This window comes from Pseudorasbora parva, chromosome 12, assembly GCF_024679245.1.
Source record: "Pseudorasbora parva isolate DD20220531a chromosome 12, ASM2467924v1, whole genome shotgun sequence".
NCBI classification, from domain to species: Eukaryota; Metazoa; Chordata; class Actinopteri; order Cypriniformes; family Gobionidae; genus Pseudorasbora; species Pseudorasbora parva.
Genome location: NC_090183.1, coordinates 45,156,988 through 45,180,949, shown reverse-complemented (window position 1 = coordinate 45,180,949; position 23,962 = coordinate 45,156,988). Strand labels below are relative to the sequence as shown.

The 23,962-nt window shown below is 40.1% G+C and overlaps 1 protein-coding gene across 3 annotated transcripts in view; it reads right to left on the bottom strand.

Moving 5' to 3' along the window:
• The window catches only part of pacsin1b (protein kinase C and casein kinase substrate in neurons 1b), a 52,271-nt gene that overhangs the window by 7,125 nt on the left and 21,184 nt on the right, over positions 1-23,962 (bottom strand). For 2 of the 3 annotated variants that reach the window (XM_067460469.1, XM_067460471.1), the window contains exons 2-5: positions 8,714-8,827; positions 6,322-6,478; positions 5,065-5,300; positions 2,688-2,843 (exon numbers count right to left, since the gene is read on the bottom strand). In XM_067460469.1, the coding sequence (XP_067316570.1) occupies positions 2,688-2,843; positions 5,065-5,300; positions 6,322-6,478; positions 8,714-8,773 (609 nt within the window). In that variant the 5' untranslated portion in view covers positions 8,774-8,827. Of the gene's footprint in view, positions 1-2,687; positions 2,844-5,064; positions 5,301-6,321; positions 6,479-8,713; positions 8,828-16,906; positions 17,054-23,962 lie in introns of those variants that run through there. The other variant, XM_067460470.1, reaches the window with a different exon arrangement.

Here is a 23,962-nt window from a genome sequence, read left to right as displayed (position 1 = left end):
CTCATCACATTTGGAGTTCGGTGTCAATATGCCAAAGTGTTGCTGCGATACAGACTCAGATTTAGCTTGGCATCATGCCGACAAATTCCTTGATGTGTTACCCGGGAACATCGATTGAAAAACTTTTTATAACTTTTTGCTTGGATGCTCTGAAGTTGATAGCAAATATGGCATAATAGACCTTTTTCACACTTCCGCATTTTTAACCGGAAGTTAGTTAAGGACGTGCAAAGACACTTCCTGCTACTGTAGTAGCTAGCGGAAAATGCAAAAATGGGTGAGTCAATAAACAGGAGTTTTTGTTGTGTCCCGGGTTGTTTGTGTTGTACCCAAAAAACAACCATACCTGTCTTTTCACTCATTTCTGTCTGATCAAGCAACAAGAAATTTGTGGATTCATGCTGTTAGAAGAGAAGAAGGGCCGAATTTCTCTGAGAAAAGGCAGCACTTACGTCTGTAGACACTTTGCCAAGGAGGATTACTCCGGTGGAACAACCATCAGTCGCCTTAAAAGTGGTGTTGTCCCAAGCCTTTTCCCTTGGAACAATTTTACAGTACCACCCAAAAGGGAGTCTGTATTTTGAAAGGGTGAACAAACGTCAGCGTGTCCCCTCCCAGGCGGATGACAACGGTGCAGCTGCTAATATGGATCATGATTATGTGACACACCCACCCGCAGGTAAGGTTTAAATAACGTCTAAACATTACAGTTGTGTTATAAATATAAAATGTACACATCATTTGCAAGTTTTCTTGCCATATTGACACTTTTTATTGTTAGTCTTTGCAAAACCACATGTTTTAAGTGGTTTAAAATGCATCCTCTAATGGTATTTATGGTGTCTGCGAAATTTGTAGCCTTCGTCCAGTTTATTGGTCTTGGTGGAGGAATTTGCGTCCATTATTTTCGCCACATCAGCAAAGGTGACCTTTGGCAGGTTGAAAAGGCTCAGAGAAAACACTCTGCCGATATACATTTTGCCGAGTATAAGCGCTAAGCGGAAGAACACCTACGCGTCAGTGACGTATTTCCGTTTTCTGTGAAAAAGGTCTATTGGTTTCATTGTTCTCGGCATGACTGAGTTGTGTTTCTGGCAGAAAGTGATCGTTTCGTGTCTTAAGACATCAGTGTGTCGTCACGAGCCGCAGGGTTTAATATGGATTCGTATGTTTGTGTGTTTTACTCTCAAAGAAATACAACCCATTGACATGCATTATACGAGCAACGGTTGAGTTAAAAATCTTCATTAGTGTTCTCCTGAAGAAACAAACACACCTACATCTCAGATGGTCAGCAGATCAACATCACAGGCTCATTTTTGGATCAACTATCCCTTTAAGTTGAGGGAAATGTCATGAGTGTAGACAAAATGCAAACATCTTAAAACCAGTTTGATTGCTTTATGCAAAATACCCCTAAAAAAATTTAATAATATAAAACTATATTTTTTTTCTTTTAGGAGTGAAGTTAGAGCACGTGTACATTTTCTAAATTGAATAATATCATTATATGGGATGTTTTATAGGTAACCACAGCTGTCACTCAAATGTCCAGCTTGTCCATTGTTCTACTGTGGCACTGAATCCTCGGGGACTCTGGGTTAAGTGCTTATAATGGACGTGGGGTTAGAATAGCTGGCTAATGAATTGGCTCTACTGTGCGTTAGGGGGCCATTTATTGAACGCCCCTGTGTTGTTTCCCATTAAGTGGTCCAAAGGCAGAGTAGTGATATGAAAGTAAGCTCTGGGGAGTCGGACCTGCTGGTGTAATGAATAGCGAATGAAATTGCTATGCTGGAGGATATTTCTGTTATGTTTCTGTGGCATCTATTGTGATGAGCTTTGAAAAGATTATTTTTTGCTAAAAGACAAGAGAGACGTGTGCAACATGAATATTAAAGGCCACAGATATGCAAAAATACAAACACATTGGCAATAATACACAATTTAAACTTAATTATAGACTTAATTGTAAGTGCAGGACATTAATAGGGTCATATACTGAAAAATCCAATTTACCTTGAGCTTTTGACATATAAGAAGTCATCATACTATAGAATATAAGAATATCCTGTACGATTCAGAAACGAAAACTTCCTTGTTAGCCCAAAAACATCGTAACCAAACCCAGAGAACGACTCGTTGTGGAATGTGCCTATTGATGATGTCATAGATCACGCCTACTTCATCATCACAACTTTGGCTCCGCCCACTGAGATGACGAGGAGAGAAGAGCGAAACTAAAAATATCATCACCTTCCAAAGGATCCTAATGCTAGGAATGAGCTTATTTATTCTCATCAATGTGAACGTCTCAGCTGAGCATTATTTATTTGTGTTCGCTTCATTTCACTGTGGAGTCTTTGGGAAATCAGTCGCCGTTTCAGCAGAAAACAGACTTTTACGATATAGACTCGACAGTAATGCCACAGCATGTGAGTAACTGTGTTAATTCTAATGCCTGATCTGAGACCAGTGATTTCTGAAGTGATGATTCATGTACAATCACAGCAGTGTCCACTAAATTATGACCATTTTTGATGTAAAACCATTCTAACATTATACATGCTGCCCAGGAAATATTATAAAATAATATAACAAACAGTTCATGACCCCTTAAACACAACTTTTGGATTGTTTATGAAAAATGCATGTCATAAATAATATGCATCGTTTTCTTGGCTGACCTTCTGAGTGTCGTTTTTGCACTTGTCCACCTTCTCTTGGAGTTTCTTTTGCTGATCTGATGTGACTGACGCTTCTGCTTTGCTATTGGCCTCTCTCGTAGATGCAATTTTTTCCTCCTTGCAGGCCATATGATATGTTTTCTTTGCTGTTTCCAACTGCAAATTAAATATTAGATGAACATAGTAAGCATTGAATTATTCAGTGATTTGTTTGTAGTTTCAAAAGAAGATATTTCTTCAGCCAAGATATAATATTTGTTTTTAAGGCGAAAAATAACTTTTTTAATTTAACCACTTCAGCTCTGCACCCCCTCTTGGACCCACCGGTGGGTCCAAAATTGCATCATCATAATCTTTTTTAAAAATCTATAACTCGTGCACCACAAAACTAGACATATATGGTATCATTTGAAAGATTAGAACCTCAGCTTTCTTAATAACCCAATAAATTCTGCATTTATATTACATAGAAGAAAATAATAAGGTCTGAATTCGACCCCCCCGCAACGACCACCCCTTGAGAAAATCATGCAAATAATATAAAATTTCATATTTTTATCACACAAACACACCTAAAATACACAAGTCATAAATCAAATGAAAGCTATCGGCCTCAAGAATATCGCTGAGCAGTTAATTTCACCGATCCAATAATTTACAGTAAATTTATTATCAAAAGAATCGCAAAGATGGAAATGACTCCTTTGAACAAGCAAACACATGAGTCATATTCCTGTTCGGATCACAAACTTGTTGTAAAGCTACTAGCCTCAACCCTATATCAGCTTGTTCCTTAGGTTGTTTGCTTCAAAATGAGACTATTTTTACATGTCTGTGAGCAAGTATGGCCAAATGACACTGTAAAATGTCACCAATGTCCAGATCAAAACATGTGATGCAGACAAATACTCTTATTATTGCTAGTTTTGATTGTCGGTGTTAGCCACGATTTTTGATGATGTCATCACATATTGCATCATGCTACAGAAAAGCTGAGAATCTCAGCTCTTTATAGACATGTGGATCATGATTCTAGACCAATCAGAGCCCAAGATCTCCTTTTACAAAGTTGAAGAGGCGGAGCCTCTCTTTCGATTTCCTAGTGGCCAGTTTATGTCAATGGAGATGAGTAGGAGTTGTTAGACACTTTGGTCAGATAAATCTCAATAACTTTTATTTGCAAGGAGATATCAAGAAAATTCTTTTTTCCCCTGCTCAGTGCCAAATTATAGAATCAACAGAAACTTCCAAAAAGCTTGGATCCCAAAATGATAAAAAAAAATAAGGATTTTTAAAATTAATTAATTAAAAAAAAATCAAAATATTTATTTTATATCTATGTTTATCATAAGATTGTGAATAGACACAATATAATATATGCAAGATTCCACCACTGTGTTAAAATTTAGAGTATTTTCTGTAAAATGAGACAATTTTTATCAATTTACTCCAATGTATGTGGGTAGGGCGCTCTTTTAAATTCAGATATTCCAAATTCTCAAAAAAATGCAAAATGTGCTGCAGAGCTGAAGTGGTTAAAGGGATAGTTCACCCTAAAATGAGCCTGTGATGTTGATCTGATGACCATCTGAGATGTAGGTGTGTTTGTTTCTTCAGTAGGACACTAATGAAGATTTTTAACTCAACCGTTGCTTGTATAATGCATGTCAATGGGGTGTATTTCTATGAGAGTAAAACACACAGACATACGAATCCATATTAAACCCTGAGGCTCGTGACGACACACTGATGTCTTAAGACACAAAACGATCACTTTCTGCCAGAAACACTATTTATGTAATTTTTTACCTCATATCAGATGAATCTCATCTAGTATTCCCAACGCCATTACTTCTGCCGGAGAAGGTCAAAATCCCGGCGTGATCATAGATATATTTACATAGATGCCTCATTCAACCGATCCGTGCAGGCACTAATGAGGGATCTATATATATATACTGTATCTATGATCACGCCGGGTTTTTGACCTTCCTCTGCAAAAGTAATGGCGTTGGGAATACTAGATAAGATTTGTCTGATATGAGGTAAAAAACAACATAAATAGTGTTTCTGGCAGAAATCGATCGTTTCGTGTCTTGACATCAGTGTGTCGTCACGAGCCTCAGGGTTTAATATGGATTCGTATGTCTGTGTTTTTTTTCCTCTCATAGAAATACACCCCATTGACATGCATTATACGAGCAACGGCTGAGTTAAAAATCTTCATTTGTGTTCTCCTGAAGAAACACACACACCTATGATGCCCTGGAGGTCAGCAGATCAACATCACAGGCTCATTTTTGGGTCAACTATCCCTTTAAAAGAATGTAGAATGTTATTGGAAGGTCGTCTGCAATCATTAATTAGAGATGGTCACCTCTTTGAGTTTTTTGGCCCAAGGTTTCTGGGCTTTCCGGAACCCCTCGTCCGCCTCTTTGGTTTCCTTGAATCCGCCCATCATTTGTTTGTGGTAGCTGTCTTTCTGCCAGTTCTTCACCTTCTCCAAGTCCTCGTTCAGCAGGTTGTTTTTCACCTCCTGGTGCAACTCGCTCACCTTTTCTGCTTCAGTCATCACAGCTAACCAGGCTCTCTCCAGAGTCCCGTACTGCGGCCCTGCGAGCAGCAATAACAACACATTAAAATTGATTGAGTTAGAACGCGCAGGCAAAAGAGAAACTTGTTTAGACTGAGAAGTAACACAACGTTTGCTTTCAAGGTTGTCACATTAAATCTACCAAAGGATTTCAAATGTCGTTCTCCATGTCTTAAAGGGGGGGTTGCATGCGATTTCACTTATTTAACTTTAGTTAGTGTGTAATGTCGCTGCTTGAGCATAAACAGTCTCTGCAAAGTTACAGCGCTGAAAGTTCACTGCAAACGGAGATATTGTCTTTTAAAGTTACGGCAGTTTATTGCCTACAAAAATGGCCGGTTTGGACTACAACGAGCTTCTTCCTGGGTTGGTGACATCATAAACCTTCGATAGTCTCTGCAGATGTGACTTCTGCCCGTAATGGGAAGGGGCGTGGCCTTAACCTGTGCTTGGCACTTCAGCCAATAAAAATACAGGAAACTACATTTGGCCATCTGACCAATCTAAGACCATTGCGTTTTTCGGAGGGATGGGCTTCATAGAAGCAGGAAGCAAATGAGCCGTTCAAAGGACAGACAGCGGTGTGGAATAAAGGGAGAATAGAAGAAAAATACGGCGTTTAAAAAAAAGAGGTATTAAGACGTGTTATACTGCGCCCCACAAACACAACCAAGCCTAGAAACAACACCACAGAACCACCGCTTTAAATCTCCCTTTGGAGTGACTTTGAGTGTTGTAAGCTTGCAGATCTTTCTAATGCTCAAACATCACACACTAACTGAAGCTGAACAAGTGAAAAAGCATAATAGGACCCCTTTAAATAGTATGCTTATACATTTGACATGTTATACAGTGAGTTTTCTGCCTTCTAATCTTTTGTCAGAAATCAAAGGATCACCGGAAAGGTCCCGTCATAATTCTGAATATCACCTACAGGGGAGTCAAGTTTGTTGATGCAGCCACTAAGGTAAAAGCAACCTCAAATACACACAACCAAGCCTAGAAAAACCCACGGAACCACCCCTTTAAATCCTTTATTACCTCTCTCCACGAGCGTCCTCCACCTCTTAGACCAGTCGGTGAGCTGCTGGGCATAGGCTTTCTCAATCTTGGCACGCTCCTGAATGCAGCTCATCATGTCATTGCAGAGTCGGTGGCCATCCTCGATTCGCTTTACTGTGCGCTTGTAGTTCCCGACCTGAGACACACAGAACCCTCTGAGATAGGTAAAGTCTACTACAGCATCAGAGCTCAATTATCTGTCATTTAATAGAAAACATTGCCCACTTTTCCTGTGTCCTTGGCTCTAGAGGTATTTCTTCTAAATCTAATTCATTAAACCAATTAATATTGCACATTTAGATTTAAAAGCAATAAAAAAGCATATTAAATCAAGACGAAAGTCAAACATACAATGTATTTTATGAGGGACTTATACGATGGATGGATGGATGGATGGATGGATGGATGGAACAGTAGATAGATAGATAGACGGACGGACGGACGGACGGACGGACCAATGGATGGATGGATGGATGGATGGATGGAACAATAGTTAGATGGATAGAAAAGTAGAATGATACATCCATCCATCCATCTATTGGTCCGTCCGTCCGTCCGTCCGTCCGTCCGTCCGTCCGTCCGTCCGTCCGTCCGTCCGTCCGTCCATCCATCCATCCATCCATCCATCCATCCATCCATCCATCCATCCATCCATCCATCTATCTATCTATCTATCTATCTATCTATCTATCTATCTATCTATCTATCTATCATTCTACTTTTCTATCCATCTAACTATTGTTCCATCCATCCATCCATCCATCCATCCATCCATCCATCCATCCATCCATCCATCTATCTATCTATCTATCTATCTATCTATCTATCTATCTATCTATCTATCTACTCATCCATCCATCCATCCATCCATGGGACGGACGGACGGACGGATGGACGGACGGACGGACGGACCAATAGATAGATAGATGGATGGATGGATGGATGGAACAATAGTTAGATGGATAGAAAAATAGATAGATAGATAGATAGATAGATAGATAGATAGATAGATAGATAGATAGATGGATGGATGGATGGATGGATGGATGGATGGATGGATGGATGGATGGATGGATGGATGGATGGATGGATGGATGGATGGATGGATGGATGGATGGATGGATGGAACAAAAGTTAGATGGATAGAAAAGTAGAACAGTAGATAGATAGATAGATAGATAGATAGATAGATAGATAGATAGATAGATAGATAGATAGATAGATAGATAGATAGATAGATAGATGGATGGATGGATGGATGGATGGATGGATGGATGGATGGATGGATGGATGGATGGATGGATGGATGGATGGATGGAACAATAGTTAGATGGATAGAACAGTAGATAGATAGATAGATAGATAGATAGATAGATAGATAGATAGATAGATAGATAGATAGATAGATAGATAGATAGATAGATAGATAGATAGATAGATGGATGGATGGATGGATGGATGGATGGATGGATGGATGGATGGATGGATGGATGGATGGATGGATGGATGGAACAATAGTTGGATGGATGGAACAATAGTTAGATGGATAGAACAGTAGAACAGTAGATAGATAGATAGATAGATAGATAGATAGATAGATAGATAGATAGATAGATAGATAGATAGATAGATAGATAGATAGATAGATAGATAGATAGATAGATAGATAGATAGATAGATAGACAGACAGATAGATAGACAGACAGATAGATAGATAGATAGATAGATAGATAGATAGATAGATAGATAGATAGATAGATAGATAGATAGATAGATAGATAGATAGATAGATAGATATACTACTTTTTAAATGTTGTCAAAATCTTGTAGTAATAATTTCAGAGCTCATGTTTGGTCGGTCTTGAAAGGTTTAGATGATCTGTTAAAAATTAATGTCTCTGGAGAAAATGAAGGAGATCCGACTACAGTCAGTGTTAATGTGTGGCCGATAAATCAACAATGACACCAGGGGCGTGGGACTGGGGGGATAAAGGGTACTGAGTAACCAGGGCCCAAGGCAGGGAAGTCCGTTTTCTATACATACACATACATGGTACGAGGGCCCAGCAAGATGGTTTGTACCCAGGGCCCAAAATTTGGTGCTACGCCCCTGAATGACACACTTCTGATACTCTGTTAACACACCAAGCTAATCAATATAATGTTTGGTGGCCCTTTGGCTGAATGACATACTTCCACAACATTAAGAATCAATTATTCAATATCATACAACGACATGTGACGGCCGCTAACAGCTCGTTTGGCAGCTAATCAACCGCCAGAGCTTCAGAGCTTTTCCTGTATGGACAAGACAAGTGACCTACATGTGTGACAAATAATATTCCAGAATTAGTAAGTTTTTGAGCCTGACCTCCCAGAAACTGTCTGTGGTCTCGTCGGACATGGCGGACTCGTCGTAGGCACCCGACATGCTGTGAGATTTGGCAGAGCAGGATTGAAGCTAACGGACGAAACTCACCATGAACTGCAGAGAAACAAAGACAAAAGTTATGAGAACATTATAATGTTTGCATTTAAAAGAAAAGGCTCAAACTGTATCAGTATCAACAAAATTCATCTTTGCAATGCAGAAGAAATACATAAGCAGCATCTGAAGTGGCATTTAGATCATTTACATAGACTGTTCAAAGCAGCTCAGAGGGACATGAATGCATTTAACCTGCAATTACTAATGCATAAATAATATTTTGATGTTTTAAACTTGTTTAACATTGATATTTTGGAAATACTTAAAAAGATACTTTAAATGTGAAATTAAAACCGGCAGTAGGTGGGAGCAAGTCACTGTTAATGAGTTTGTTAAACTGTGTGATCTTTTCCCCCATCTAGCGGTGTAAAGGTATATGACCATCCAGTTTCTGTTCCTCTCAATTCTGATTTCGTTTCAACTCCTACGGTGGCCGATTTAGTCCAAGATTAACATGGCAATCCCCCTCTTCACATTCGACACGGTGCCATCGAGTGTTAAAACGTGAAAGGCGAAGCTTGAATTTACGGGTGTGTCCCTCTTTGGCTACTGTACTTTCAAGATGGAGGAGCAACATGGCGACCGGCATTCGAACCCCTCACCCGTATGTGTTTTCAATGGCATATTATAAACTTATGAGAATACTTTATTACTTGAAAGAAGTAAATATACATTAATGAGCACATATTTTTGAAAGAACCAAGTGTTTTTAGCTAAGAATAAACTAAAAAAAGTTACACAGTGTTGCTTTAAATTGTTCTGCAGCAATGCTTAGGTAGGTGGAGCGTGTCAAAGGAACATCCACATGGATGGAGGACCCAAGGTTTCCCAGCAGAACATTGGCCAAAGCATCACACTGCCTCCGCCGGCTCGCCTTCTTCCCATAGTGCATCCTGGGGCCATGTGTTCCCCAGGTAAGCCACACACACACACACACCCGGCCATCCACGTGATGTAGAAGAACTCGTGATTCCTCAGACCAGGCCACCTTCTTCCATTGCTCCGTGGTCCAGTTCTGATGCTCACGTGCCACTGTTGGTGCTTTCGGCGGGGTCAGGGGTCAGAGGTCACCCTGACTGGTCAGCGGCTATGCCGCCCCATACAAACTGAGCTGCTCTGTGTATTCTGACAGCTTTCTATCAGAACCAGCATTAACTTCTGGAGCAGTTTGAGCTCCAGTAGCTCGTCTGTTTGATCGGACCCCACGGGCCAGCCTTTGCTCCCCACGTGCATCAATGAGCCTTGGCCGCCCATGACCCTGTGGCCGGTTCTCCATTGTTCCTTCCTTGGAGCACTTTTGATAGATACTGACCACTGCAGACCGGGAACAGCCCACAAGAGCTGCAGTTTTAGAGATGCTCTGACCCAGTCGTCTAGCCGTCACAATCTGGCCAAACTCGCTCAAATCCTTACGCTTGCCCATTTCTCCTGCTTCACACACATCAACTCTGAGGACAAAATGTTCACTTGCTGCCTAATATATCCCACCCACTAACAGGAGCCGTGATGAAGAGATCATCAGTGTTATTCACTTCACCGGTCAGTGGTCATAATGTTATGTCATCGGTGTATATCACACACCCCTAGTGTTATTAATGAAGTTTGTTCTCTGACTATTCAAAAATAATTTACGATCTTGCAGAGGTCTATAATGACCTGTCGTTAAACCTTTCAGTCATTTGTCGGTGTAAAGGCCTTTTCCTAAATCAATGACGAACAGAAAACGAGACAGAGCCCACAACAGAGCCCAGGTGGACTCCTTTAGCATTCGTGTGGGAACTAGATCTGTTGTTCTGGACATGCATTCACTAATCCAATATTGCTGTGAGTGGCGGTTCATGAGAAAGGAATCAAAACAGAGACGCCATCTGACAAAGCGAGTTTCCTATACAACACAGGGAATTTAAGTTAAGTTATGTTGTTTTGTCCTCATCTAAACCCAGACAATACCTTAACTGAATCTGCTGGAAGAAATGTAATTAAAATGTAGTTGCCTGTGCAAAACAACTTGAGTAATGTGGAGATCAATGTAGGGCAAGAGGGCAGTTTGCACAATCCTGATAGGGTGTCCAATCTTTAAAACACTGAATTTATATTCACCCTCAAAGAAGAGTCACTAAAAAGACCAGACTTTGAACATAAAGGCATCACCCAGACCACACAGATAATTCAGTGATTAAATCACACTGTGATCCATCTGATCTATTCCAGGCCACATTATGCTCAAAAACAAAGCTTCAGTTTGAACCTTGATTGATGGACATCACTACTAGTGAAAACACTGAACAAAATGAACAGAATATCTTTTATACTTTTTTTTTAAATTGTTAAGGTATGCCACAAAAACACGACCTGCATGCACAATAACACCTGTAACCTTGGAATAAAATGTATGAATGTCATACTACAGATTGTGCACTGAAGGCGTACTAACAAAAAAAACGACATTGACAAATGACTCAAGTGACTTGCAATGATAATAAAATTATGGGTGAGCCATGATGATGATATCATGCCATTATTCAGACTTGACAAGACAAGGCGGCCTCCACTTATTTATAGGACACTGGGAGGAGGGCTGAATGATATTTGGGTCAGATGAAACCAATAAATGTGAACACGGGTCAACTTCAGAGGGACAACAACAATGGAGGCTGGCACAAAAGAAACTGATGAAATCACTGTAAGGGATATGCTTAGTTCTGTTTGTTCATGCTGCTCCTGTTTCCTGCCATTCATATGTCGACCTTGGGTGTGTCCTGAGAAAATAGTCCTAAATAGTATTCATAATTAGTGCATCCCATATCGTGGCATGTTATGAGTACTCCAAAGGACGAGTATATGCTCTACTTTTTCCGGGTTAGAATCCGAAGAGCAGATCCGTTCACACTTTATGGTAAATGGACTGCATTTATATTGCACTTTTAACAGACTGCAGCTGGGGTTAGGTGTCTTGCTCATGGACACCTCGACACTTGGTCAGGTGGAACGGGGATCGAACCACCAACCTTCCGGTTTGTAGACAACCTACTGAGCCACTGCCGCCCCAAAGGCTAATAATACCCACACACCTGCAACAGGTTCAACCCGGCGCTCTGGTGGAGTTAAATAGTCTGTAATAGTTGCTCTTTGGAAAGGGAAAAGTCCAATGACAAAAAAGGGCAGGTCCAAGGCACTCAGTCAGATGTAAAGGATAAGGAAATAATTAAAAAGCATTTATTATGTATGGCTTAAGTCATTTTAAAATACAAACGCCAACATGTTTCGACCCACAATGGTCTTCATCAGGGCAAAGCAACACAATGCCCACAACCCATTGCATTGGATGAGGATTCAATTACAACTACAAACACAAGTAGGGCTGGGCGATATGGCCAAAATTTCATATCCCGATATAGCTCATTTGATATCCCGATAACGATATACATAACGATATAGCATTTTTTCTGTTAATTCAGTTTATGAATAGTCTATACAAAATTGCAATGTGAAAATGCAGTTTATACAAAACAAATAAAGGTAGTATGGACTACATTTTTATTTTATTTAGAACCTTTTTTTAAAGCAAGACTGTTGGTAAAGTTAACACCTGCCTAGGGATGTTAACCGATGACTGTTTGACCGATGGCTGACCGTATCAACGCTAACCGATCAAAGTTGACGGTTAAAATAAATAAAAAAAAGTGATCTCTAAATTAGGCTATTATAGACAGTGGACTAAACGCTACTACAGTTAGCCGTCTCATTCCAAAATCTTTTTGTGTGATTGAACATATCCCTCGCACTCAATTTTTCGTAACTCGCCTGTTTTTAGGCTACTTAATAAACCAATAAAAACATTTGAAGCGAGGTCACAGCGTTTGGGTTTGCGCGCTCACAAGGTTTGCAAAAAGTAAACACTCGAGGTTAGAGCCGGGGCAGACGACAGTATGAAGCGTGCATTTCGCTTAAGATGGGCTTACATTCGGAAATATATTACATCTTCATTTCAGTGGAAACACATAAGGTGTTGATCGTCTTTCTTTATTATTGTCAGCACTACCTCGAACTAAAGCAGCGTCTCTTCGGAGCTGTCATTTTCTTAAATGAGCCGCGGCGATGATTCAAATTAGCTTCTAACGCTGGACAAATGCCTTTATTTTCAACGCGATCTTGTACCCAAACCATTTCGAAACTAAGGAACCATTTGTCCTCTGATTACAAACAAGCTCTTCTGCGGCGCGTTTGCGGGACTCGTGTTTCGCGCTGTGGGGGATTTAAAAAAAAGTGACGTGAGTGGAACTTGTGGAAGGGAGGCGGCAGCGCGTGTGTGTGTGAATGAGAGAGCGAAAGAGAGACAGAGGGAGCGCGGCTCGCGGCTGTTATTTCAAATAGCGCAGCATATTTTAAACTAATCGGTTAACCGGTTTCAACCGGCTAATGAGGCTCGGTGGTCGGTCAAGAAAATGTTTAGTTTTCGCCATCCCTACACCTGCCATTAAAATATTTCAATATATGGCTATATGGTGTGCCACGCGTAAGCCCGTTACAGCGTCTGTGTCTGAAGTTTGTTTTGAGCGCTTATGCCACCACTCTGGCATAATTACTCTGAGAATTACCCTGGTCTGAACCGTGTCTACTACCGTCTTCCTCCATGTTTGTTTATGTATTGCAGCGTGCATGGGCATGCCGTGGCGTGAGGTGCATCTTGACGTAAAATTCTGCCGTAAACGCCTTATCGTGGCGTAAGCGATAGAGCCTTATATAAAACGATAGACATTTTCTATCGTCCAGACGATATATTTCGTCATATCGCCCAGCCCTAAACACAAGTATTAAAAAACTATAAAAATGGCGGAAGTATGTGACTGGCATGGTTTGGATAAAGGGGTTTGAGTGATTAATAATCAGTGTATGTTTTCATTACAGATTTGTGCAAAACTATTGCGAAATGACGCCGTTTCCATTAACCGATGTTATGCGACTAAAACTTTTTTTGAGAAGTCATTCTAGAAATTATGCCACGTATGTGTGTAGGTTTGTGTATATCCAAGCCACCGCACTAGCCATTATTTTTGAAGTGATAGTTGACCCAAAAATGAGCCTGTGATGTTTATCCGCTGACCCCCAGGGCGTATGAGATGTAGGTGTGTTTGTTTCTTCAGTAAAACACAAATAAAGATTTTTAACTCTTTCAGACTCTTAAAGGTGCACTATGTAGTATTTTTGCAGTCAAATATCCAAAAACCTCTAGGCCGGTGTTATATATTTTGTTCAGTTGAGTACTACAATATCCCAGATGTTTCCAACTAATTGTAAATTGTGAGAAAATTGCTATTTTAACTCAGGACCGGGACAATTGCGTCATATCTGCGTTACCCTCGGTTTCGGGTTTTATTTGGCAGGAGCGCTTTACTCTTAGCAGTGTGAACAAGTGAACGCACGAAGTAACGTCATAACATCGTTTTAAACACACTTAAATGTATCTAATATGATAAACAGAGCTGCTTTACCTCAAAATCATAACCGCAAGAGCGGATCAGTGCGTGCGCCCGGCGACTGTGTCCCGTCCCGTCATAATAAAAGTCCCGATACTCGCGGGCCGTGTGTGTGTTTAACAATCGCTCCAGCGGCCGTGCTCAGCTCCACAACACTCGGTCCTGCTCTGCTTCACTACAGTAACGTTAATAACCGCATCCATCAACATGATTTCTGCCCGAGTCCTATTTTCCACCGGCTGTGAGGTGAAGACCACATGTCCCAAGATGCTGCGCTCACACTTGGCGTCATCAAACTACGCCTTTGTTTAGAATAGGCGCCCTCCAGTGGACGGAAAGTTGCATAGTGCACCTTTAATCAAGCCAGGACTATATGGGACCCACAGTGTAAAAATAAAGGGCTCTTAGGAGGCCATCTGAATATACGCAGTATGGCTCCTAAGAGGGAACAATTAGAGCATCTTCTCTTTAACTCAAATGGATTTCTTAGGACTTTCAGAAACTTGGCTTAAACCCTCTTCCCCACAGCAGTGGTTTCATTACAGGGCTGCAATGTCTTTAGAAAGGATAGGCATCAAGGGAAGGGAGGAGGGGTGTTAATTTATATGAAGGACTCTTTAAAATGTACACAAATAATTTGGCCTAATGAAATATGGTCGGGTCTTGAGTGACTAGAGCCAATATGAGAGGTGACTGTGTCTTGGCGTTTAGGCGGACATCCTTTTCACAGAAAGATCTATCATATCAGGGGGTGAGCTTTCCAGTCGGTGAGGGAAAGCACAAGTCTGCCTATTTTTAGGAATCGTTTAAAAGTATGGTTGAGGCACACACAAATATGTGAGCATGTTTAGTAATCATTAGTATATATACCGGATGTAAAATAGAGTTAGTGTTTTATAAAAATAAAGGGGATAGAACTATCAGTGTGATATGGGTTGTGTAATAGGAGTATAGCATGGATATAGTGTATATGGACTTGTATGTTGTGATCACTGTTATTGCTTCTCTGTATATAGGCTGTGCATAGTGTGTCTGTATGTAGTTATGTGTATTTATGTGTAACATCTACCTGTTTGGGGGTCTGCAGATGGAAATTAGCCTTTGGCTATAATCTGACATATTTACATTTGTGAGAAATGTTCATTAATATGTATTGTCCCTTTTGTCTTTTATTTCTAAAAATAAAATAATAATAATAATAATAATAATAATAATAATAATAATAATAATAATAATAATAACTCAACCTTTGCTTGTATAATGCATGTCAATGGGGTGTATTTCTATGAGAGTAAAAAACGAGAGTATATTTTTTTTAATATAAAAATATAACATTTCTTAAATATATACATGTGTGTGTGTTTATATATAAACAATAATTATATACAGTACACACACATATATTATATAAACACAAACTTCTATTTTGGATGCAATTAATTTTCCCCCGGCACTATTTAAAATATATTAAATATGATACAACAGACTTTTGAGGAATGTTTATTTATTCATCTCTCAGCCATCAATTATTATATGTTTTGCCCTCCATATTTTAAAATGCAGAGATTTGATCACAAAACAAATAATCTTAAGACATATTATTGGGATATATACAGTGGCAAATTATATTTATATGCATTTTACGCAAGTAGTCTGCTATACTGTTTTTAATTATTATTTTTAATGTTTTTGACCATATCAGCAACTGCACCCAAATGCATATTTTTATTCATATTTGATCAGTTTTTGCCTCTGAATAAAACAATGTTTTAGTTTTATATTCTGATTATATCATACTATATAAGACAAAAAAGGCCTGATTATCAAAAAAATTCTGTTTAAAAAATCTATTTATTTCTTATTTTATATATAGTCCAAGTTGTTCAAATGGTCTCAATCTGGGCGACATGCTCTGTTAATCCATTCACATTGACGGGGCGGCAGTGGGAGGCGGTTTAATCATCGCACATGACTCTCTTCGGCACGCTAGACAAAAGAACCGCAAAAGTGGTTCGGCTAAGCTTCCTAACTATTGATTGACTTCTAGGTCATAGCAACTCTCAGGACATTGCATCCAAATGCATAAAACACACCACTGCATTCATGCTAAGATCATAAACCTTAACCAATTTCTATATTTAGATCATCACATTAAAATTGTCATGAAATGACTCACTGATAGTCTCTGACATTAAACGCTGTCATTATCTCACTTCAAATTACATGATAGAGTATTGAATAATAAACACAATCCACACACGAATAGAACAAAGGTCAGTGCATGTGTGAATGCACTAAAATACACACAAAAACACCAGCCAATGAGCACGTGTGTTAACGTGGATAAATCTGATTAAATGTAACGCTTGAATGCAATGCAAGCATCACAAAAGCATCTGCCAAACAAACGCATTAGTGTAAATACACGAGTCTCCCTCCAAAATCACAGCATCCAAAACAAAACCCCCAAACAAAGCTCTCCTCCCACATCCACACACACACACACACACACACACGCACATCTCCTCCATACTGATGACGACCACTCCACAGAGTCCAAACCAGCCATGACAAAAGAGAAAAAGCAACAAAGGCTCACCGATCCCCCGCTCAGCCGTCGCTCCACTCAACACTTCTGCTCAATTTGGCTTCTTTCTTAAAGAGTTAAATTAGTTAAGCTTTAGACTAGCAGCAGACGCAGTCAAGCTCACTGCATCCCTGATGGTAAAAATGCTTCTTGGTGGACAAAGTGGGTGCTCACATGTGCAGCAGCAGTGTGTGTGTGTGTGAGAGAGAGAGAGACTAATCACATTTGACTTGAATTACTCTGACAGGAGGGGGGTCCTGGCCTTGGGATGATGGGAGTGAATACAGGTTTACGGCTTCTGTTTATTTTAGGCAACAACGGCACAGACATTTGCTGCTTTTGTCAATGTATTTCTTTCATGATTATATATGTAGTATATATTTTTTTCGGCTATACATCAATGAAAAGTCTCGTATGACACATTATAGTTCTAATATATCAGATCAGTGTCTCTTATGCCAGTTATTTATATGTTTTGCTGAAGTGTGTCAAGTGGAAAAACATATAAAACATAACTTTTGGCATTAAAGGTGCACTATGTAGTATTTTTGCAGTAAAATATCCAAAAACCACTAGGCCAGTCTTATATATTTTTTTAACCAAAATGACATATTTACATAGTTTTTCTTCCTGTGAGAGAAATGTGTTTGTGTCTTAAAATAGCTTGAATGTAACTCGACACCCTTGCTTCATTTAGTATGCATGGATATATGAACCCATAGCAGTCATAGCTAATAATATGCTAAAGCCCCGCCCACAGCAGTCATAGCTAATAGGCTTGTTCGACTTCACCTAGCGATGCGCAGACCGATCGGCGGCTGACTTGAAGCAGTGCATGCCGGTTAGAATAGCAGTCCACAGCAGTCATAGCTAATGATATACTAAAGCCCCGCCCACAGCAGTCATAGCTTATGATATGCTAAAGCCCCGCCCACAGCAGTCATAGCTTATGATATGCTAAAGCCCCGCCCACAGCAGTCATAGCTAATGATATACTAAAGCCCCACCCACAGCAGTCATAGCTTATGATATGCTAAAGCCCCGCCCACAGCAGTCATAGCTTATGATATGCTAAAGCCCCACCCACAGCAGTCATAGCTAATGATATACTAAAGCCCCGCCCACAGCAGTCATAGCTTATGATATGCTAAAGCCCCGCCCACAGCAGTCATAGCTAATGATATACTAAAGCCCCACCCACAGCAGTCATAGCTAATGATATGCTAAAGCCCCACCCACAGCAGTCATAGCTTATGATATGCTAAAGCCCCACCCACAGCAGTCATAGCTAATGATATACTAAAGCCCCGCCCACAGCAGTCATAGCTTATGATATGCTAAAGCCCCGCCCACAGCAGTCATAGCTAATGATATACTAAAGCCCCGCCCACAGCAGTCATAGCTAATGATATGCTAAAGCCCCGCCCACAGCAGTCATAGCTAATGATATGCTAAAGCCCCGCCCACAGCAGTCATAGCTAAGGGTTGTGCGATATTGAAGAAAAATGCGATATTCGAAATGCTTGCAATTAGTGTGTCAAATCTATTTAAATTTTATTTAAAAAAATTATTTAAAAACTGAGCATGAAACCATTTACATTTCACATTCTTTCTGGGAAAAGAAAGCATCGCTACAACTTCTGAAAGTGACCAGCTGTGTTGTAGAAAAAATGAGAGTCACAAATTGTTCACGTTTCGGTGTGTCAAACAGCGCGAGACTGCAAATTATTGTATTTCGCAAATTATTGCGTTTAATAACTCTTTTAAACGTCAAGCAAGTCACATAAGTAACAGTAATGTGCCCAGTCTATTCTCTGCACATTGTGTGACCTAAAACGTACACTTTTCACAATGTTGATGTAGCCTATTAAAATCATTCACATATTGCGAGCCATTGCGATATGTATATTTGCGATATTTCGATAATTTCGATATATTGCGCAGCCCTACTCGTAGCCGTCCCATATGGCTGTATATTAGCACGCTGTGATTACCAACGGCTGAAATACTCAGCCATATGTGATATTGCTCATGTAATGTTAAATTATATAATAATGTTGTATTATTTTAAGTGTAAAGTTTATCTTAATTTATCTATTAATGTATGCTTTATGTCTCCGATGCCCAAAGCTCTGAAACGACCAGCCAAGATCAGGAATGAGAGAACAGCTGGAATGCCTAAACATTTCCGGACAGTTTTTCATGACAGATGAGTATTAAATAAGTAAGGGATAATGTCCACCCAGCCGGTTGTTATCGCAGAATAAACCCCTTCAGAGTGATCAGGACCCCGACGCGAAGCGGAGCGTCACTCTGAAGGGGTTTATTCTGAGATAACAACCGGCTGGGTGGACATTATCCCGCTTATTACACGGCTACTAGTCTCAAATAAATTAGACACAAAATATTGTCTTGAGATTAAATATTTTATTAGCTCTTACGCAAAGCTTCCGCGAAGAAAAACAGTTCCGACCTGCTTTAAGCCTTTATCTATTGCTGCTAAATGTTGAAATGAATGCTGAAAGGGTTAGTTCACCCAAAAATGAAACCAAGCCTATGATTTACTCTCCCTCAAGTCATTATAGGTGTTTATGACATTCTTCTGTCAGACAAATACAATCAGAGTTATATTTAAAAAGTCCAGGCTAACGTTAATCCCAGCAGTAGTTGGAGCTGTTTTTGAAGTCCATAAAAAATGCAGCTGTCCGTCAAATAACGCGCTCCACACGACTCCGATGGGTTAATAGAGCCGTCTGATTCCAATCGATGCGTTTGTGTAAGAAAAATATCCATATTTAAAACTTTATAAAGGAAACCCGCCTTGAAGTCTTCCATTGTAACCCACGGCTGTTTAAGCCACAAGATGGCGCCAGCGTTAAGCACAGAAGTAGAACCGGTCAAGATAACTCGTAGTACCCGGATGAGCGGGTGTTATCTGGAAATAACATACCGCTGGAATGCACGATTGACCAATCAGAATCAAGTATTTCACAGAGCCGTGTAATAAACAATATTAATGATTGATGAATGACAGAGACATGACATCATTTCTCATCCAATCAGGCCAGTAATAGTTGAGCTTTAAATCGGTGGTCAAAAGTCCAATTTGTTCTTTTAGTTCAACATTGCTTTTGTCAATACAGAAAATGTAGGATTTATTTTATTCTAAATATGCACTACCATTCAATATTTTCATGTTTTTGGAAGAATTATTTTATATGCTCACCAATATGCAACTTTTATTTAATTTGCAGCATTCATGCAATTTATTTAATCAAGAATTCAATGAAAAGTGAAATATTATTTCAAATAATACTTTTTTTTAAAGCTTGATTCTGGTCGCTATTCACTGCCATTATATGTATGAGCACAAGCTGGACATATTTTTTTAATTCTCATTTTGTGTTCCATAAAAGAAACAAGGTTGTACGATTAACAATTACAATTAAACGATGACTTTCATTTTCATTTTAAGGTGAACTATCCCATTCATATCACTTATCTGAAGCTGCTCACCTGCTGTTCAAAGTCTGAGGAATAGTACAGTTATTTACAGCCCTTTAAAAACGATATAAAAGCTCATACAAATGACACTTACAGAGCCACATATCCGTTTACAACGGTTGAGACACAACGTGAAAAGCATATCATTAGCTATGACTGTTGTGGGCGGGGCTTTAGCATATCATTAGCGATGACTGCTGTGGGCGGGGCTTTAGCATATCATTAGCTATGACTGCTGTGGGCGGGGCTTTAGCATATCATTAGCTATGACTGCTGTGGGCGGGGCTTTAGCATATCATTAGCTATGACTGCTGTGGGCGGGGCTTTAGCATATCATTAGCTATGACTGTTGTGGGCGGGGCTTTAGCATATCATTTGCTATGACTGCTGTGGGCGGGGCTTTAGCATATCATTAGCTATGACTGCTGTGGGCGGGGCTTTAGCATATCATTAGCTATGACTGCTGTGGGCGGGGCTTTAGCATATCATTAGCTATGACTGTTGTGGGCGGGGCTTTAGCATATCATTAGCTATGACTGCTGTGGGCGGGGCTTTAGCATATCATTAGCTATGACTGTTGTGGGCGGGGCTTTAGCATATCATTAGCTATGACTGCTGTGGGCGGGGCTTTAGCATATCATTAGCTATGACTGTTGTGGGCGGGGCTTTAGCATATCATTAGCTATGACTGTTGTGGGCGGGGCTTTAGCATATCATTAGCTATGACTGCTGTGGGCGGGGCTTTAGCATATCATTAGATATGACTGCTGTGGGCGGGCTTTAGCATATCATTAGATATGACTGCTGTGGGCGGGGCTTTAGCATATCATTAGATATGACTGCTGTGGGCGGGGCTTTAGTATATCATTAGATATGACTGCTGTGGGCGGGGCTTTAGTATATCATTAGATATGACTGCTGTGGGCGGGGCTTTAGTATATCATTAGATATGACTGCTGTGGGCGAGGCTTTAGCATATCATTAGATATGACTGCTGTGGGCGGGGCTTTAGTATATCATTAGATATGACTGCTGTGGGCGAGGCTTTAACAAAGTATTCAGTCAAGATAAATATTAAATATTAATATTAATTACTGTTATGTGTCCGGCGTGGTAACGAGCGATACCATTATGCAGCGTTTACAACAGTAAAGTTGAACAAGTGAAGCTGGAGTGAGTGAGTGGAGGCGGGGTCATTTGCATATTCATATATCCATGCATACTAAATGAAGCAAGGGTGTCGAGTTACATTCAAGCTATTTTAAGACACAAACACATTTCTCTCACAGGAAGAAAAACTATGTAAATATGTAATTTTGGTGACCAGTTTTAAGGGATAGAATTATTGACTGCAGAGGGACTTCTGTGCTGAAATCTGCAGCACATTTCTCTTGTACGAATCACATCACACGAGGTGGAAGCAAAAAGGATGGAGGGAAGAAGAAGAGGAGGAGGAGAACTCACTCTTATCGATCACAGTCAGCAGCAAGAACAGCATGAGCAGCAAAAGCAGTCAAACCCACACGTGCACACTCAAACCTTAAAGGAACACTCCACTGTTTTTAGAAATAGGGCTATTCAACTTCTTTCCTACATTTAGATATGTGCGCAAATGCATTTTTGTCTCGGTGCATGCATTGTTTTAGTTTGGCAGGGTCGCCGCTAGCTTAGCTTAGCATAATGAATGGAATCCTATGTTGCCAGCTAGCATGTCCCGAGTAAAAGTGATTAAAAAAAAAAAAAAAACCCCACCTAATTACTTCTTGTGGCCTGCATATTCACAACGAGTATAAATAGTGATGAAGATTAAGACTAGGCGATTTTCTAGCAGAGACTTGGTCAGTATCTCTGCTTCACCTGTACTTCCCCATAATACAGTCCCAAGTCAATATCTGCTAGGAAATCGCCTAGTCTTAATCTTCATCACTATTTATTCTCGTTGTGAATATACAGGCCACAAGAAGTAATTATTTTTTTGGATCACTTTTACTCGGGACATGCTAGCTGGCAACATAGGATTTTATTCATTATGCAAAGCTAAGCTAGCGGCGACCCTGCCAAACTAAAACAATGAGACAAAAATGCATTTGCCCACATATCTAAATGTAGGAAAGAAGCTGAATAAGCCCTACTTCTAAACTGCTGGAGTGTTCCTTTAAAGAACTGTAGCAGTGTTCTCATGGGCACACTGTGGTACTTTTTCTAAGGGGCAACAAATGCTTGTCAATCTTTCTGAAATTCTATAAAACTAAATATGCATTTTATTTTTAACATATTTAAGTGAAAATGTGCAGATATTACTTGCTGACGTAACCTAATGCAGTCAGTTTGATTCACTTATAATAAATAATACAAATAAAATAATAGAATATTAAATAATCTAGTAAAGCTTGCTCTCACATCCATCCTGAGGAATTGTATTCAGTGAATATTGAACTCATAACCCGAGCTGTAATAAGCAGCAGCGCCTGCATCTGCAGTGTGTGTGTGTGTGTGTGTGTGTGTGTGTGTCTCCTCCGCAGTGCCTCCACTGCAGCACTCATGAGACCTGCAGATCAATAACGCCAAGGACACCCTATACACCGCTTCCGTAGAGAAACACACACACGCACACACACACACACACTCGGCAGCTCACAGAGCCTGACGACTCGACCTGCACAGAGTTCTGATGCCCATTAGACATTCATTTAAAGTGCCACGATTATGTTGTTTTAAAGGCTCCTCTGTGTTTTTTAAAGGTCTGAAAACTCTGTTTATTTTCTTATAGTACACACAGCACAGCAACACAGTTCAACTATTCTCAAACGACTCGCCAGTCTCTCTAAATTGCATGAACCCTCTCTATTCTCAGTCTCTCTAAATCCCTCCTTCCCGAGAATCTACGGGATTCCTCTATCTCCCGAGGTCTACTCTGCTCTGATTGGTCAGGCGTCCCAGTCTGTTGTGATTGGTCTTCTCTCTCTGATAATGTTTCGAATAAGGTCTAGTACTCTCCATTTTACCACACATTTGATCACATTTCCCACACAATCAACACAGTCAGAAAACATGCAAAATACTAAGTTGCCCTAATAATAACCAAATCCTCATCGGATCCAGCAGAGATTCTTGGCTTTTGCAGAAGTAATCTACTTACCTCTCTCTCTAACTCTCGAATGATAAAGCCACTAAATGACACACTTTTGCATTATGACCCACGTTTGCCATTTCTGCAAATGCAAGCGTAGCAGGATTATGATCAGCTAAGCCCAGGGTTGATGAATAATTCACCGCTTTTAGTCAGCGGATCACAGTGGCAGCTGATTCTGCAAACAAACCCAAGCCACATGGGCCGTTGTTTTCTCTGGGTCGGCTGAAACGAGGTATCATGTGACTTCAGATGTGATGTCACAGCAATGCATCATGTGACTTCAGATGTGATGTCACAGCGAGGCATCACGTGACTTCAGATGTGATGTCACAGCGATGCATCATGTGACTTCAGATGTGATGTCACAGCGAGGCATCATGTGACTTCAGATGTGATGTCAGAGCGAGGCATCACGTGACTTCAGATGTGAT